Source organism: Prinia subflava, chromosome 11 (genome assembly GCF_021018805.1).
Source record: "Prinia subflava isolate CZ2003 ecotype Zambia chromosome 11, Cam_Psub_1.2, whole genome shotgun sequence".
Lineage (NCBI taxonomy): Eukaryota > Metazoa > Chordata > Aves > Passeriformes > Cisticolidae > Prinia > Prinia subflava.
The window spans coordinates 16234747-16252231 of NC_086257.1; the positions used below are offsets into that span (position 1 = coordinate 16234747).

General features: G+C 39.8%; 1 protein-coding gene across 1 annotated transcript in view; it reads left to right on the forward strand.

The window, feature by feature from the left end:
* PSMD1 (proteasome 26S subunit, non-ATPase 1) overlaps positions 1-17485 on the forward strand; it is a 64482-nt gene that overhangs the window by 7241 nt on the left and 39756 nt on the right. Inside the window, exons 8-16 of the mRNA XM_063407851.1 lie at positions 740-803; positions 2520-2648; positions 3664-3752; positions 4367-4445; positions 4944-5117; positions 6069-6180; positions 6794-6990; positions 7575-7670; positions 8198-8262. Coding sequence (XP_063263921.1) covers positions 740-803; positions 2520-2648; positions 3664-3752; positions 4367-4445; positions 4944-5117; positions 6069-6180; positions 6794-6990; positions 7575-7670; positions 8198-8262 — 1005 coding nt within the window. The remainder of the gene's footprint in view (positions 1-739; positions 804-2519; positions 2649-3663; positions 3753-4366; positions 4446-4943; positions 5118-6068; positions 6181-6793; positions 6991-7574; positions 7671-8197; positions 8263-17485) is intronic.

Genomic DNA, 17485 nt, shown 5'->3' on the forward strand with positions numbered 1-17485 from the left:
CCAGCTCAGGGGCAGCATGGAAGAAATTTGTTCCCCATCTGCTCTGTAGTTACCATAGAATGCTTACTGGTGCTTTCACCAGAGCTCTCATGTCTGTGCACAACTTGCTCCCTTGCACTCTCTTGGACAGTGTGTGGTGGAGAATCCCATGTGGATCCAGGCTGGCTGAATATAAGGGTTTATCCAGCTGTGGAGCTGGATATAAATACTTGTGAATCAGTGGCACAGGCATGGCAAGCATTTTCCTCTTCCTTTCTTCCAGTGAAGTAAAAGGAAAGACACAGAAAAATTTAGGTTAGCCTGTAAAGATTAGAACAAGGTGCGAACAACAGGTTAATATGTTTCATTTCCATGTCAGCACTCTAGGATCAATGCTACTAGTGACAAGCACAAGGCTTCTAGGGGAGGATATAATTATCCTTGATGTCTTGTGTGTTGATCTTGTTTCTCACCTGTGTCTGTTCATTCCCTACAAGCATCTTTATTTTTGTTGTCTCTATAGATAGAAGAAAATAGTAGGCTTTTCCATGCCTTTGTCTTCAAGTTCCCTGAAAATTGAGTGGATGGAGTGTTTTCTGCTTAGCAGTAAGCTCTAGATAGTCAGCCTTTGTTCTGTCAAAGTCCTCTTTTCCAGTCATCATCTCCAAATCCCTTCAGCCATAATTACAGTTCTTGTCTTGTTGCAAGTGATGCATTTTTCGTTGGTTGGTTTTTTTTTTGTTGTTGTTGTTTATTTCAGTGATGCTATGGAAGCAGAAGAGAAACCAGGAAGCACTTGTGCAGCAGGGAGGTCTGCAGAAATTGTGAGTGCTATTTCTGAAACAGACCTTACGTAGTTTTTCTTATGTGTTCTGTTTGGATGTCTAGGATTTCTAAATTGGATTGGATAATAAAGAATGGAATTCCTTTTCTATCTTGCTTGGAGACAAGGTGACAGATGATCTCTGAGAGCCAAATATCTGACTTAATGTCCAGCAGTTCAGCTACTGAAAGCTGTATGAGAGTGGGAACTGGTCAGAGTTCAGTAGGAACTCCTGAGTTCTGAAAAGGACACAGAAGAATCTGGCTCGTGTGTTTGCTTTTTGATGTTGAAAAAATGCACTCATCCCAGAAGAAAAGGCCTGAGATTTAACTGCTGCTGAGAACCTTAGGGAGTGAATTCTCTTGATGTATTTTTTTCTTTTTCCTCTCTTTCAAAAGTCCAGCTGTAGTTCTGGTTGGATAGGACTGATGCCGTTCTGCAGGGATGGCAGAAGGGAGTGCTGATGTAACATAGTTTCTTTCCCATGAAAACATAAAGTTACCTCGGGCCTACACGGTGCTCTGTTGCTGGGCCTTGGAATCTTTACATGTTGGTTGGAATCTTCTTGTTTAATTTCTTTTCCCAAGTATTGGAGAAAGTGAGTTCACTTCTAACATGCATGTAGAGATGGATCTCAGCATGTAGAATAGTTAATGCAGTTTTGACTTCTTGAACTCAAGAGGTGCTACCAGAGAGGAAGGTAAAACCTGAGACAACATTTTTGTTTTTTCTTTTTCCCCATGGTAAATGTTTGCAAACAAAACTTGGGAATCTTTGAAAGATTCTTGCAGATCACTTTAAAATTAATTAGGGCCAAACAGAAGTCTTTTCTTCAAATGATATTTCACAAGGAAAACAAAAGGGGCTGAGTTTCTTGCCCCAGCAAGAAACCTTGACAGTGCTTTTGTACAGGAAAGGCAGCTGGAATCAGTTTCTGCTGCATTGGCTTTGCTGATTGTGCCAAGTACACAAAAACAATCTGTGTGGCCAGAAATGTTCTTTAGCTTAATCTTCCACAATTCAGAATGCTGACTACAAAGAAATAATTGAAGGAATTAGTTAAAGGGCTGAACTACTCATGCTTGACTGGTCTGTAACCAGCTGACAATGTCAGGACAAAGAGCTGCACTGTACTTTTCACCCTGCTCAGAACAAACTTCAGTTTCTTCAGATCCATTTTCAACTGTTCCATCATGAAGAAGGAGATATCTCTTGAAGATGAATGTTATTAGTTTCCTAGTTCTACTAGCTGTTGTTCTAAATAAAGCTTGTAGCTCACAAGGATGATGCTGCAGCTCAGAACAGAGTCATGCAAAGTATTGTAGCTTTGTGGCCCAGTCTGTGAAAGCTTCCATGGAGTTACAGATTCGTTTATAAACGGGTTTACCTCTGGTAGGAGACTTACTCTCTCTATAAGGCCTAACAGCAGCTTGCAGAATGTCAGATGTCCCCCATATCCTTTTGCTTACAATGAAATACTACATTTCTTTTTGAAGAGTCTCTTCTCCCACCTGCACTGCTGTGCACAAAAGATTTGATTTCTGGGAGGTTTGGGCTTGTGCACCAAGGACAGAAACAAAGTCTTAGTCCTAAAACCTGATAGGTTTTGGAATATAGGGATGGGAACATACCAGAGCTGCTTCTCATGAATTGTATTTTAACAGAGCAATAGATGGGTTCTCATGGATTGTTTTTTCCTTTCTGCTTGTATGTGAAGAACCCAGAGCCTAAGGACCAGATCTCAAAAATGATTAAAATTTTAAGTGGGGAAATGGCCATTGAGTTACATCTGCAGTTTTTAATACGAAACAACAATACAGACCTAATGATCCTCAAAAACACAAAGGTAAGAGCCTTTGTTAAATATGGTTGTCTTGTATTTATCTGATTCATTCTGTGCTGATTTTGACCATGCTGCTGTTGTTTTTAATGATAGACTGCTATTAGCATGCTGATATTTTAATTAGGTTTTTTTCTGATTGATTATAGCAACTCATCTTTTTCTTACCCTTCTGTTTTTTGGTGGGTTTATTTTTTATCTGTTCAGTAAACAATTTACTGAACAAAATTTACTCTTGAGCTCCATGTCAGATCCATTGCAAATGCTGGTTGGGAAGGGAGGAGTCAGCCAGGACTCTAGGTTACAGTATGTTGGTATCTTGGTTGAGATGTTAGGTAAGCCCACGCGTTCAGCTTGTCAAGGTATGTAGTGAGAGACCAATATTTCCATGTTAGAGAGAAAAACAATCAGATCCTGTAATGTAGACAGAGTTAGTGAATGGAGTAACTGTTTTTTTAGGGAGATGTTACTCAAGGGTGGGCAAATGAAAACTTAAAGCTAAACTAGACTCTTAAATACTTACTAGAAACTATAGGAGAAGTTTTTATTTGTGAAAGAAGATGCACATCATCAGTAAAAGTAGTAGGGTTTGCTTGTTAGCGGGTTCATCTATTTCTGATGACAGTTCAAATGTATTGGAAAATGTTTTTCATCTGCTGGTGAAGTGTTCAGGAGTGATTCTGCAGTAGAGTTCTGGGAACACTCTGGAAACATCCGCAGCACTCTGTGCAGTGCTCAGTTCTGGGAAGCAGGAGGAGGTGGTTCTCCAGTTAAGTGGCAATTGGAGTAATCACATCTCTGAAAGAAACTCACAGAAAGGATCGTTTTGCATGGGAAAGATAGCTTGAGGACACGGTAGAGTATATTAGCAATCTATTAGCTGATTACAGGGAAATTGCTGGTTAAATTGAGGATCATTATAGTCCATTAGTCCATTTTTCTAGTGTACTGGCAAGCTTGTTAAGCGACCTTGGGCAGATCTTTTGCTGAGTGATGCTACTGATTGTTCTTGTTCTTTCAGGATGCAGTGAGGAATTCCGTGTGTCATACAGCAACTGTTATAGCAAACTCCTTTATGCACTGTGGGACAACCAGTGACCAGTTCCTTAGGTAAATCTCTGGCAAGGAAGCTCCAAGGTCGTTTAGAGGTGTTTAAACAACATTGTTGCCCTCCTTGATCCTTCCAGAGTGGTAACTGCAGAACTCTAATGGTGTTAGAGAATTGTTTCCTTCTCTCTATCCTCACAAACTGGCTTTGTTTGACTGTTAATTATATGAGCAGCTTGGAGGGTGAAGATCTGGAATTTCTTTTCTCTTTGTTTACCACTTAGAGAGTTTCTGAGGTGATATATCTTTTTACAGTAGAGACTGACAGTACTGGATAATTCTTGTAAGGGAAATGCTAGAGCTGACCTTGCAGGGGACTTAAAGAAAGCTGCAGAAACTCTGCTAAAGTTTCTCCCAGAGAATTGGTGGGCTGCATATTGAGCAGTTCCGTATCTTTCACTGAGATCACCCATGACTAGAAGCTTGACTACAACCAGGCAAAAATCAGGACTGATGAAGGGGAGAGAAATGTGAAGTGGAAATGTGGTTAGCTGCCTTCGCTTCTGGAGCTGCTTTTTAGTGTGCAAGCAGTCTTCAGTGCTCTTAAATCCTGCTTGCAGGATTAGGAACAGGCTGTATGAAAGACTTTGTATAACCTTTCTTTTCTCATCTTCTAGAGACAATTTGGAGTGGCTGGCCAGGGCCACTAACTGGGCTAAGTTTACTGCTACTGCCAGCTTGGGTGTTATACACAAGGTAACATTGCATTCATTCCCTTCTGCTCAGTGTAAATGCTTAACTTGTGAACACTGCAAACGTGTAAATGGGGATTCTGAATAGTGCCTGCACTCCAGTGTACCTGGCACAGCTATAACATATTCTCTGTCTTTGCATTGTGTTTATATTATTTTGTCTGACATCGAATATTATTTATGGTATGTTTTGCTGGGAATCAAAAAGGTGCTATGATAACATGGCTCAAGGGGAGAGTATTTTTTCTCTCCTCTTCTCTTCCTTTGTGAGTTGAACAGATTTAATAGTTTCTAGGTATTAAAATTGCAAGTGGTTCTTAAGTGATTTTGGGACATACCAAAGTTCCTTACTGTAGTAACTTTCAGTAAGTTTGAATGGTGATGTGTGAAACACTGATTTTAGTGGAGAAAGTAATGGCTATAACACATATTTAAATATTTGCTGTTTTTTCACGTTTCACTTCCCATTGTCCTCCCTTCCTGCTGGACACTGGACATCCAGGGTCATGAGAAAGAAGCATTACAGCTCATGGCAACCTACCTGCCCAAGGACACCTCTCCAGGGTCAGCCTACCAGGAGGGAGGAGGCCTCTACGCCTTGGGTCTCATCCATGCCAACCACGGCGGGGACATCATTGACTACCTGCTGAACCAGCTGAAGAATGCCAGTAATGATGTGTGTACTGGGCTCTGCAGGGAACCTTTGTGTTGTTGGGAATATGCAGGAGGGTGCTGGCTGGTTTAGGAGGGGAGTAGAGGTAATTAAGCAGCAGTGTGGTACTGAGACCTCCTCTGCGTCTTAAAGACTGGTTAATGTTGGTTTTAACAACCTGTTGCTTAAGGTTTAGGTAAGATTTGTAGGAAATTCTTACATACTTGACAGTGACTGTAGCTTCATCATATTTACTACTTGTTATATCTGCTTTGTTTTGCTAGTGGACCTGCAGCCTTCGGGCACTGTTGCTGTTTACAGCTTAGTTGTCAAGAGAATAAGCCACAAAATGTTTCTGCTGACCTGACCTGTAGTTTTAATGCATCTTGCAGAATAAGAAGTGTTTTACTTCTGCACTTGGTGTTTGTAGATCTCTAAGAAAAATACCTTCTTAAGTTGGGAATAGATCATTGTCCCAGCATGTTCCCTCTTTCTCCTTGTGAAATCTCAAATTGCTTTCTTTTTAAAATTCTATGAACAGATCCCGCTAGTCCTACTGCAAATGTATGCCTTGTTAGAATAAAAGAGGCTATACACTATTTTTAAGTGGGTACCTTTTAATCTTTTTATTTAAAAGCTGTTTTTAGGTTTTACATGGCACAGATTTATGGTTTTACATAAATCACTCAGTGGAGGATAAGATCTTGAAATTACTACATACCACTCTGTGCTACGTGTTAAGCTTCTGTTACTCACTGTTTATGAGCTTTAGAACTGTTTTTCTTCTATTTTCTGCCTCTTTCACTGAACCTGCTGCCTGAGACTGTGAAAGTGGTATTTCTAGCAGGTCAGGAGATCATTTTGGGTTGGTTTGAGGCTAAAAGGTTGCAGGTTTATATTGATGGAGAGATGTCTACTTCAGCTGAAGCCATGCTGCTCCCTGTTTTATGACTGAACTTGTGTATTCTTCTCTAGATTGTGCGACATGGTGGCAGCTTGGGCCTGGGGCTGGCTGCCATGGGGACAGCACGTCAAGATGTGTACGATCTGCTGAAAACAAATCTATACCAGGATGATGCAGTGACAGGTAAATGTTCTGCTTTCAAAGCAAACAACCATCTGAGGCCTTATCAGGCACCTGGGGTTTTTTGTTGTGGGTTTTTTGCCTGCAGATTTTCTGCCAGCAGCATAAATTGTTTCTAGCTGTGTTTTACTTACTGACCTTTTCCTGATCATTATGGTTCTTTAGTTATGTGGCAGTAATGTTCAGAGATCCTGTCATGACTGACACTGTGGCAAATTTTGATAAGACATGCTAGGTCTTTAAACAGCCCCTTCTTTTGCTCTGGTGTTTTCTTTGTCATATGCTTTTTCTTTAGTGTGGCTGATCTCCAGAGCCATGTGCTTTTCTGAGCTGAAAGATTGGCCTGGAGAAGCTTTGTGGGAGTTACTGCTGCATTGGTGGGGCTCACAGGAAAATGATCTCAGCAGCTCTTGGCCCAAGGAAATGATAATTGAACTTGGTAGAGAAAAGTACTAAATTGTGCTTACAAACACATGTTGCCATGAATAACAGAGTTGTTTGGCATGGTGATGTCCAGAAGTGATCTATTGGCCTGCCTCTGGTGTGATTCTCTAGATACAGCATTTATTACTTTTGGGAATAGGGTTGATTTTTTTTGCTTTTCTGTGCTTTTCAGGTGAGGCAGCTGGCCTGGCACTGGGGTTGGTTATGTTGGGATCTAAAAATGCCCAGGCTATTGAGGACATGGTTGGCTATGCACAGGAAACCCAGCATGAGAAGATCCTTCGAGGCCTCGCAGTTGGAATTGCTCTGGTCATGTATGGGAGGATGGAGGAGGCAGATGCTCTCATTGAGAGTCTCTGCAGAGATAAGGTAAATTGAGCTGTGACTTAATCCCTGACTCTTGTGTTACATGACTGACCTTCCTGTCCCTTTGTGAATCTCCAGCTATGGTGGGTTGGCTCTTTTGAGCCAGAGAAGTTCTTACATAGGTCTGAAGTAGGAATGTTTCACAGTTTAATCTGATCAAAAATAAAAGAACAACACTGCTTAGCTGTGTATTTCTTTAGCCTTGTACTTGGTCTTCATAGTCATGTAAGCAGCAGCAGGGAGGAGAGCAGGATGTAGTGATTAAAAACACACGAGACTTGCCGTAGGTGGGTCATCTCAAGGCTCTGGTAGTGATCATGGCAGACAGCAAGTAAGAAGCAGAAGGACACCTCTGCCCTACACTCTTTGGCAGCCTGCAGCATTGCAGGCTCTCTGCCCCCTGAGCTTGGTCATGACAACCCTGCTTTGGTGATTGTCCTATTACTTGTCCCAAATAAACAATTAAGCAATGAGGGTGACCTGTGACCTGTTTGCAGATTCAAGACACAAGAGTGGAACAGATTTAAAGTTAGAATGACTGAATCACCATTTGGATGGATGTGAAATATTGTTGCTTTCCCTTGCAGGATCCAATTCTGCGTCGTTCTGGCATGTACACTGTGGCCATGGCCTACTGTGGCTCAGGGAACAACAAGGCCATCAGGCGCCTGCTGCACGTGGCTGTAAGTACTGTGGCCTCAGGAGCACACAGGAAGAAATCTGTGGTCAGGAAGCAAGCATGTCACTTTGTCAGGCTTTGTGTCTGCAGTGTTAATATTCTGGTCCAAATCAGAGATCGTGAAGTGATGAAAGCTTTATTTAGTATTATGAGTAGAACTAACAGGGCCTTCTGACATTAGGGTAAGTAGACTTTAAGGCTTTCAACCTGATAACACAGATAAGGACACTGTTAAAAATTAAAACACGAACCTAAACTACCCAGATAACAGGTTGGCAGTGAAAAGTCTCTGTAATGATGGGCTGGAGAAAAAATAAATTAAGTTCTAAAGGATGAGGTCTGTCTGTTCCTTGATCATCTTGCAGCTGATGTGCAAACACAAGTGAGGCTGTTTGGGCTAAGGCTGAACATGATTTTAACTAACTTTCTCTATAATCCTGTCTTCTTGATTAGCTGACATCTAGCCTGAAACATTGCAGAGTCCTCAAGTGTTTTAACTGTATTCTGAATGTCCTGTTTTTCCTTTTGTAGGTGAGTGATGTGAATGATGATGTGAGGCGGGCAGCTGTGGAGTCACTTGGTTTCATTCTGTTCAGGTAAAGTGTCTTCCTCTGTCGCTCCTGCAGCTTTCAATTTAATGTCTGTTCCTTTTTCAGAAAATGAGTATGCTGCTGCTTTCACAAAGTGACTCAACTGCTGATTGAATGGATTTTGCAAAGTTAAAAACCTGAGAGATTGGTTTAGAATTAGAAGCCTTCCTTAATGTTTAGCAGATATCTAATGAGGTTTCTGTAGGTTTCCAGGCTTGTGGCTTAGTTGTCTGAACAGAGCTGGATGAAGATGACAAATAGAATGAAAAATTAATGTTTGCAGGATTGAGAGTTAATTAAAAATTAAATATGCTGTGCTTGTGCCAAGCCTCTTAAGGGCAGTAGTACTCAGACAGATATATCTGCCTAATGTCTATCTCAAATGTTGTGACTTTGATTAAAAGGTGAAGGAGGACCTTGAAATAGACTTTGTTTCTTAAGTATCCACTGTTAAACTGTGAAAAATTCCTGGGCTTACACTGTAACATGGGCCCATCACAAAATCGTCACAATTTGGTTGTCTAAAGTGAAACCTATTTCTGAAATGTTTTGTAGTGCCCTACAGTTCCTTGGCTAAGGGATGGTTGGGGAATTAGAAGGCTCCCCAAGGGCTACACCTGCATCTGTTAATACAATAATCTGTGTAATCTGAGCACTGAGCCAATCTGCAGCCTCTGAGTGTGGCTGAGAGGAGCTGGTGCATACTTGAGTCCATAACTGTAGTTTAAAAATCATTCTTCACATCTTTTGGATTGGTAGCTGTCCTTAAAAGCAGAATCAGAGGTTCCTAAAGAAGGGGTTAAAACCTGACTTGCTGATGTGAGCAGTCAGCTTTTCTGTAACCAAGTTGTTCCCCACATGGAAGTGACTTTGGGCCATTCTGCTCTGTCTGAAGGATAATTGAATGTGGTTTGCAAAGAGGACAGATTCTCTCAGTGGGCAGCAGGTGTCTCTCAAGTGCTTCTGCCCTCTTACTTCCAAGCAGCACAGCTCGTTCCTTGCTGCTTAGGGATCTCTGCCTCTCCTGAAGCCAAGGGGTCTGTTTAGCTGACTTCTGTATCTGTGTACAGAACAAAAATTCCATGCATGCCTTCCATAGTTTCAGACATCTTTTTTCAAAACAGGTTGTGACAAAGTCCTTTTGAGCTTAGATTTCAGTGTAATTTTTCTTTTCAACAAATGCAAAACACAACTGGACATGGATAGCTGTTACCAAAATGAGAAACATTCAAGTCTCTGAGCTAAACCATTCACTGTGTGCTGGCATCTTGCTGGAACAACATAGTTCAGGGCCTGTTCCCTCCCTATCCAGCCATGAGGAAATGAGTGACATAATCTTTGACTCTCACCTGCTGTACAGTGATTCAGATGTTATCCTGCCTCTTCTCTTCCCTTTCTGGAGACTTGCAGTCCAGAACCTACTTGTGCAATAAGGAGGAGCATTTCTTTGTAGATTGCAGTGTCCACCTTACTTGGCAGTCAAAAACTAAAACTTTTTAGCTGATTATCACTGACTCCTGGAGGTAAAAGCTTTGTCTTAGGCTGTGGTAGTTGCCAACACTTTTCACTTGATAACCAGTTGTGTGCTCTGGCCCAGCTCAACAATGCCAGTGTACAGAGATGTAACAACCAAGAGAGTTGTGAGTATGTCAGATTTCATGGCTAAAATGACATTTCTTTCTTAGGACTGTTTGTTGAAGTCTAACTGGATTTGCTTGTAAAGGCCACTAACACAGCATTGAATACTGGCAAGAGTCAGTGATTTGTCAGCTGCTGGGTATACAGAGCTTTTGAATGAAGTGTTTTGTGATGGGAGGTGAGCAGGTCTGAGACACACTGGGCTAAATCCCAGAAATTAATCTCATTTTAAGTGAAGGAAACATGACTGAAGGTCCTATGAAAAGAGTTCTCATTGAAGTCTTTGTATGTGGTTCCAGAAAGAGAACTGTGAAGTCAGGATTGAAATAAGAGAATACATTTGTTTAATGCTGTCTACAGTATTCTTGGGGAATTCATGGCATTCGTGTAAGGTTGAGAATGCTGGAGGTGTGACTTTATCTGGTGGATTGTACACTTTAGCAGCTTCAGACTTGTGCTTCTGTCTGTTCCTCCTTATAGAAATAGTAAAATCCATATAAGGGTGGAGGTTACACAGTCAGAAGATGATAATTTCCTTAAAAGCACCATTGTTTGAACATGACAGAACTACAGCCCACAAACTCACGTTGTGTCATAAATATCCAGTTTGTTTTCTCCTGTTGTTACAACTATCTGTGAATAAATGTTCTTCCTCTTGGATTTGAACTAAAAGTGTCGTAAACGTCACAAAACTGCTAATTTTAGGTAACGCATCTGCATTGCAGAACATTCTGTAAGGCTTTGCTGTCCTTGTTTTCCTCTGTGAGTCTTCCTTGCTATCACATACATACAACCCTGCATACACTCACTCAAGAGCCCATCTTGACTTTTATTGTTGGTAATGAAAACAGCACAGTATTAAAGGAAAATGTGATAGAACATAATGTAATAAAACATGACATTTAATTTTTAGAGCAACAAGGTTTTGCTTGAAGTTGAAGATTACCTCTTTTATATCTTTTTAACCATGGAATTCTTTTATTTTTTTCATTGGGCTTTTGAATTACTGGAAAAATCTGCAAAGGAGTGTACGTGACTTTTTTCATTATTCCGAATTCATGAATCATGGTTTAGATAGAATATTGAACTCTAGGTTCTTAAGTTTTCCTAAGAATTGCAAGATTAGATTTTCCAGTGTCATGGAAGATAATAAATCATCCAGTTAAAATCTCCCTGAAGGATTGGGGGAACAGGGATTAGTGCTGCTGTAGCAGTTTCACTCAGGGTTTTGGATGTACGCTTGCCTGGCTGTGGGAGTGTCTGCAGGCAAGTCACCCAAGTGAGAGCAGAGCAGTATCAGTCACACTGCTTGGGTGCAGAATAGGTTGCAGGTCCTCTTCATATAGCTTCACAAAACTTCCTTGTCCTATTCTTGGGTTCCCCAAAGCTTTCCAGGGCACTCTGTATGTAGAATTGAACCTTGACCAGCAGTTTTGCTGCTGTTAATTCTGGTTTTGCTGACTGTTTAGAAGCAGTCCATAGGTTCAGACTGGGGATGGAAAGCACAGCTTGCTGGCTATAGGACTTAGTGTGGCTTTTTTCCCCTCTTGGCTTAGTGCCATACAAAAATTAGGCACTAGTTATGTCTTTTGGAGCAGATCATTTTCATTTCATGCCACTATATTATCAGAAAATGTTCAGATGCAAGAAAATTGTTTTGAACCTCCCTCTTTTTTTCTTCCTTCTCCCATCCAAAAAACAGTCAAAACTGTATGGTGCAAAAACCTGAGACTTTACATCTTCTCTCTTTTTAAAAATGGCCACCACTTCTACATAAAATGTTACTGTAAAGTGATGCAGAGGCACTAATAAAGCTTGGGATGTTTGGAGCTTGCAGTGTGGATGCAGGGCTGAAAAAAAAGCTGTATTGTGAAATAGGAAGAAGAGAAATGATGTACTGACTTGGCTACTGTAAGGTGTCTCTGTTTTCCCAGTCCTGACCCTTTTGCCAGTGATCACAGATAACAACCTTACCTTATTGTTGATGTTTATATACTGGTGGTTCTTTCTGGTGAAGTGGTTTATGAAATATTTATGACTGTTGGAAAACAGCATTTAAAGCGCCTGTGATTTCTGGTCAGCTTTTTTTAAAGTCTATTATGATGAGATGGAAAACATGATAAATTTAAAGTGTTTTGCTTTTTAAAAATGGAAAGACTTATTTTTATCATCATTTTTACCAGTTTAGATGATGAATTGATCTTTGTTGGCATTGCAGAGTGAGATGTGATTGGATTATGTAGTCAGCCTTATTTTTACATTGTTATAGCAGTGCTGCAGAGTATCTAAACACTTTATATACAAAATGAGGAGGTAGATGTTGTATGGGTAGGACAAATCTGATTGGGAGAAAGATATATTCCTTCAGTGTGGGATGGAGCAGTGCTTGTAAGCATGAACTAAAAACATTTAATGCTCTCGTAGCAGTTGTTAAATCCAGGAGAATGAGAGTCATGGAGAAGTGGGACTTGAGTTGTAGGATGCTGCTTTTGTCTTCATGCAATAGTGTTGGGAAAAGGCTGAGGGCAAGAGAAGGAACAATGCAGCCTCTAGAGAGTCCCAAAAGGAAGATAAAGTCTCAGCTGATAAGTGTAGGCTACCCAAACATGAAGAACTCTGCATGGCTTCTGTTCAGCTTTTCATTTGAGGATGATGCAAGTGAAATAATAATGTTTCCTGCTTTTGTATTCTTTGTGTTTACATAGCCTTTGGTATTTTAAGGCTATATATTTGTTGTAAGGCAAACAGATCAGATACTTGGGTTTTATTCCAGGAAGACTCAGTTTGTTTTCTTTATATCCTCTAACCTACCTTTATCCACAAGGCAGAGAGCAGATCATCTGGGTAATTGAGTATGAGACTGACAGTCACTCTAATGTGATCTGCACCAGTGGCTCTTTCAACGTGTTAATTGTGAAGAGGAATTTAGTGAAACGTATCTGCTTGTTAATTTTTGCATAGAAAAGATTAAAAGGGTTTTGTTTACAATCCAAAAGATTTTATCTTGTCATATTCAGTCTTCCTAGGAGAGGAGAATGAAGGTCCCTTTCAAAGAAATAGTAGCAGGAATCTTACTATAATCAGAAGAAGCCTTAGACGTTCACTGAAGTTGTGCAGAGTTTAATGAATTTCAAAATGAGTTGCCATTACCTTTGTAAAGAGGAAACATTAGAGAGTAAAAAGCTCTTAATTTTTAAGAGCATGATGTTGTTTTTCAGAGGCTGGAAAGGACATGAATACCTGGGTGCAAGGAATCACAGCTATGTCTTGACAAATACAGTTGACATGAATTATTAAAAATAAGAGTAAAAATGGACACTTATAGCAAGCCATCTTTCCTATTTTTGTAGCTTCCCATTGTAAAATGAAAGCGCTTCCTCTCCTCTGCAGGGCAAAATTCTTCTTTTTCCACTGGAGAAAACATTGTTTCTCGTGGGAATGGACACTGCTAGTAAACACCACGTTGTTATGCCAAGGCAAAATTATGGAAGTTACTTCTCTCCTAACTATTGTTTTTGCCATGTTAATGGTTGCCTAGAGAGCCAAAGGGGAAGTGAAACAAAGGAGGGCTTCTGAGCAGTTGTACATAGGCATCTTTATCAATATGAAGAGAAAAGTCTAATGCTTCATGGTAATATTAAGTTAGTGCTGAGAACTGGCCAGAACTCTGGGGCTCTTGGCTCTAGCTTGCAAGGCAAAAAGCCAGAAGAGCTCTGGCAAACGTTCTGCCTCTTTGGACTCCAGTGTCCCAGGTTGTTCAGCGTGCCTTTACCAGGTTTACTGTGCTTACATTGCTTTACTTTTTAAGCCTGATTTTACACACAGCAGCCTAGAAAAAGATTTAGGGGGGTTATGGTTTTGTTTTCTTTTACCAGCTTGCAGTGATGTGGGTGTTTCCACAATATGAAAACAGTGTAGAAAAGTAACATTACTTTCTGTGAAGCACTATAAAAATATCCCATGTGCCTCTTGTGTGCAGGTGATACAGCACCACTCTGTAGCATAAGCCTCTCTTCTCAGAGCCTCTGCTTAACACCTGATTTTAACTGTATTTGCATTTGAAAATTGATACTAGTATGGCCTAGTGTGATATAGTCAGGAAGAGTTTTATACTCATAGGATACAAGGTAACTGAATAATACATTTTTCTAGCTGCCTCTAACTTTGCTGATAGCTAAAGGCCTGCAGCTTTTAGATGATTTTAGGACTGGCTTCACAAAATGCATTTTACATCATATCACTATAGCTGGCATTAGCTGAATTTCTTGCTTCCCTTTTTCTCAGAGTAAGTTAAAGTTTGGGAATTTTTTTTGGTTGATTTTTCTGGTTTTGTCTATTTCATGTGTATTTTGTTGTTGTTTTATTTAGTTTTCTGTAAGGTATTCCCTTTATTTGCATTTCAAGACACTTATTCTATTAGGCTTCGAACTCCATTATTTTCTTCTCTGCAAGACTGCTGAGTCCTTATGTCCATGTCTGCTGTAATTTTTAATTAGATAGGCAGACAGAACATTGACTAAATATCTCCTAATGTATTTTAAATAATTCAACAACAAAACAACCTCCATAGTTGTCCATTGCTCTTCTAAAGTGTTCTTCCCATAGTATTTGGATGTTGCAGATCAGTTTGACTTTTATCTTGCTTTTCTATAGTTAAAAGGAGATTAAATATGCCAGATAAACGTTTGTGATAATGAGAAAAGTTGAACTAGGTTAAGTTATTATTTTATGGACTTTATTATTCTTTTTATTTTATAGTTTCTGTATAATAATAACTCTTAAGTTATGACTGTATAGAGACTATAGAGCTGGCCAGGTAGCTGATTTGGTGTGGGTCAGATTCAGATTCAGCATTTTGCTCCAGAGAAAGGAATCCCTTTTGTTGTCTGAGTGTGTTAAGTGGGAAGTGCATGACCCCTTCCTTCTGTAAAAATGTCTTGTGTTCTACTGTCAAACAACAGCAAAGCTTTATCAGTTATTATTTATACTGCTACCTTTATGAAAAAAAGCTGAAAAATATTATAATGCTATGAAAATGCTCTCACTTTGCAGACAGCATACAAAAATATATTTTATAAATTCGTGTTACCTAAAGACAGTACTCATGGATATAGTCCTGAGCCTCCTGTTGTTGATACCACACGAGCAGTGTTGTCCATAGTTACTATACAACAAGCTGGTGCTTTCTTACAGGAGCTTGCAGTGACTCTCATCATGTCTTACTAATGATGGTGATGTCTTTGTTCAGATCTGTTCTTGTAGATACAGTTGCTAAAACAAGAACTCCCGCTGTCCATTGTGCTTTCTTACTTCAGAGTTCTGCATCTCTATGTTTTTTTCTTGCTCTGTCCTGCTTTCCAAGGCTGTTACCTGAATTCTCAGCTTGTTTGCTTTGTAAGTGGACAAGCTCTGAGCAATGTCTTCTTGCACTTAGCATGTTAAGTGGAACGTTTTCCACTTGTAAAGTGGAAGTGTGGAATGTTCATGCTTTCTTGGCTGATGTGTTTCTGTCTATGGAGAAATTTTCTTTCCCTGTAGAAAGACTGGATTTTTGATTAGTCACTAGTCCTTTAGATTGAGGTTTGTTGTTGCTGACTGAACTCAGTAACTGGAACATGCTGAGCTTCTGTTTACAGTTACTAAAATTGAGAAACCTGTATACTGGCTTGACAAAATACATCTCTGTTGGGTGAGACTTGTTCAAGGATTATTTCCTGTTGGTGAAGGTCTAAGTACTAATTACAAAGAGGCCTTGGAATCTTCCTCTGTGGGACATTTAGGGCAAATTACTCCTTGTGTAAGAGAGATTGCAGACTTGACAGCTATACAAGAACAGGGTCAGACAGAAAAGAACTGAGTTACCTCCCAGTCTTCCTAGATGCTGTGAGCCAGCTGTGATGTTTCTGCTGGAAAGGGAAAATATAAGTTGCTGCTGAAAGTAGGTGACTGCTGCCTGCAAAATGAACATTTTTTTGTTTAATTATTATGGATTTATTATTTATTTATTTGTTTGTTTATTTGTCAAGAGAGTTTTCAAAGATGACTGCTTCTTGCTTTCTGTCTGCTGGGCAATAACCCTCAGGAATGGCGTTTGCCTTTTGATGTTGCTGCTCATGAAGGCTGGTTCCTGGATTGCAAATTATGCTTTTAAGGTTTTTGCTGTGATCACTCTGTGCATGGGTGTGATTGCACCTTCACCTGGTTCCAGAGTTCTGAGTTAAATAAGACACTGCTCTATGATGTTTTCAGGGACATACCTGGACATTTAAGGGGGGGGTTGGGTTTTTTTATACCTATTCCCTCCCTGTTTGAGCTTCAAAGTGATCTAGGTCTTATTAAAAGCATTTGATTCTCAAATATTTTTAAGTGCAGGTGTCTTTTACAGCTGTCGCAGTCCATCCACTCTGGCTTTTAAGTACAGAATCCTCTGAAACAAATTTTGATTAAGAGGAGGGAGAGCAGTTAGAATTTCCTCTGATTTAAGTGGCTAGTGATTATCACCAAAAAGGGGAGGAAGGAGGCGATTTACTGCAAGTACCACAGATGTATTTTTAATGCTTTTGCCTGAAACTCTCTGGCAGTTGTTACAGTAGGCTCTGTTTTGAGCTTGCATATGGTTTAAATTAAATATATATAAATAAATGTTGGAAGGACATGTTATCTTTAGTACTTTCTGTTCTGCAGATGAAAAAATCCTAAGCCTTTTGCTGTACATAATTTTAGTGTAACGAAAGAATGCTGAAAACATTAAAAATGAAAACAAAGCCCGAGCTGAAAATTTTACTGTAAATGGAAACTATTGAAAAAAGGGTGAGCTGGCTGCTTGCTGTAAGAACTCCTGTACTTTGGGGAAATCAGATTTCCTTTCCTAAAGAGTCTGGAGCTGTCAGAAGTTTCTGATTTCCCAAATAACAGACTCTGGTAGCATTTATGGATTGTGAGGACCAATTCTTTCTATTAATTTTGTGCTCACACTGAAGTCTTGAGCATGTGCATGTTTGAGAGAGTGCAAATTGGGATCTGTAATTGGCCATTAGTCCAATTAAATCATTTTGAGCTCAGCTAAATTGTGAATATGTGCTGGTGTAGGTAGTACTGTTGTCTCTGCTGTCTTAAATATTTGCTCTTATTTTCTTGTCAATTAGCTGTTCTGTCTGTGATTTCTCTACTTTCTGTGAACTACATTGGATGAGGGGAGGCTTTCACTGCAGTTTCCATGGTCATTAAAAAGGAAGCTTGTTCATATAAATTATAGGGATGTTCCAGGCATTGTGTATCTTGTTTTTCTTATGATCATTGATTGTGTATTGTGTTATTTTGATTAAATAATTCATTTTCTTAGTATGAAAAGAAAAAAGTGCAATTTTCTGTAAATAATATGGCAACGCTGAGCTTATGTGTATGTGAATGTAATGGAGATGAAATTCAGGTGGGTGGAATATTCTGCTCATCCCTACAGTAAAGGGATATTTCCCATACATGGAAATTTTCATGCCTTATGGACTGGGCTTATACACTGGTCTCTGGAGTGAGTGATTCTGCTTGATTTCCACACCCTCAGAGAACAAGGAAAGCTCCTATGTGGATACTC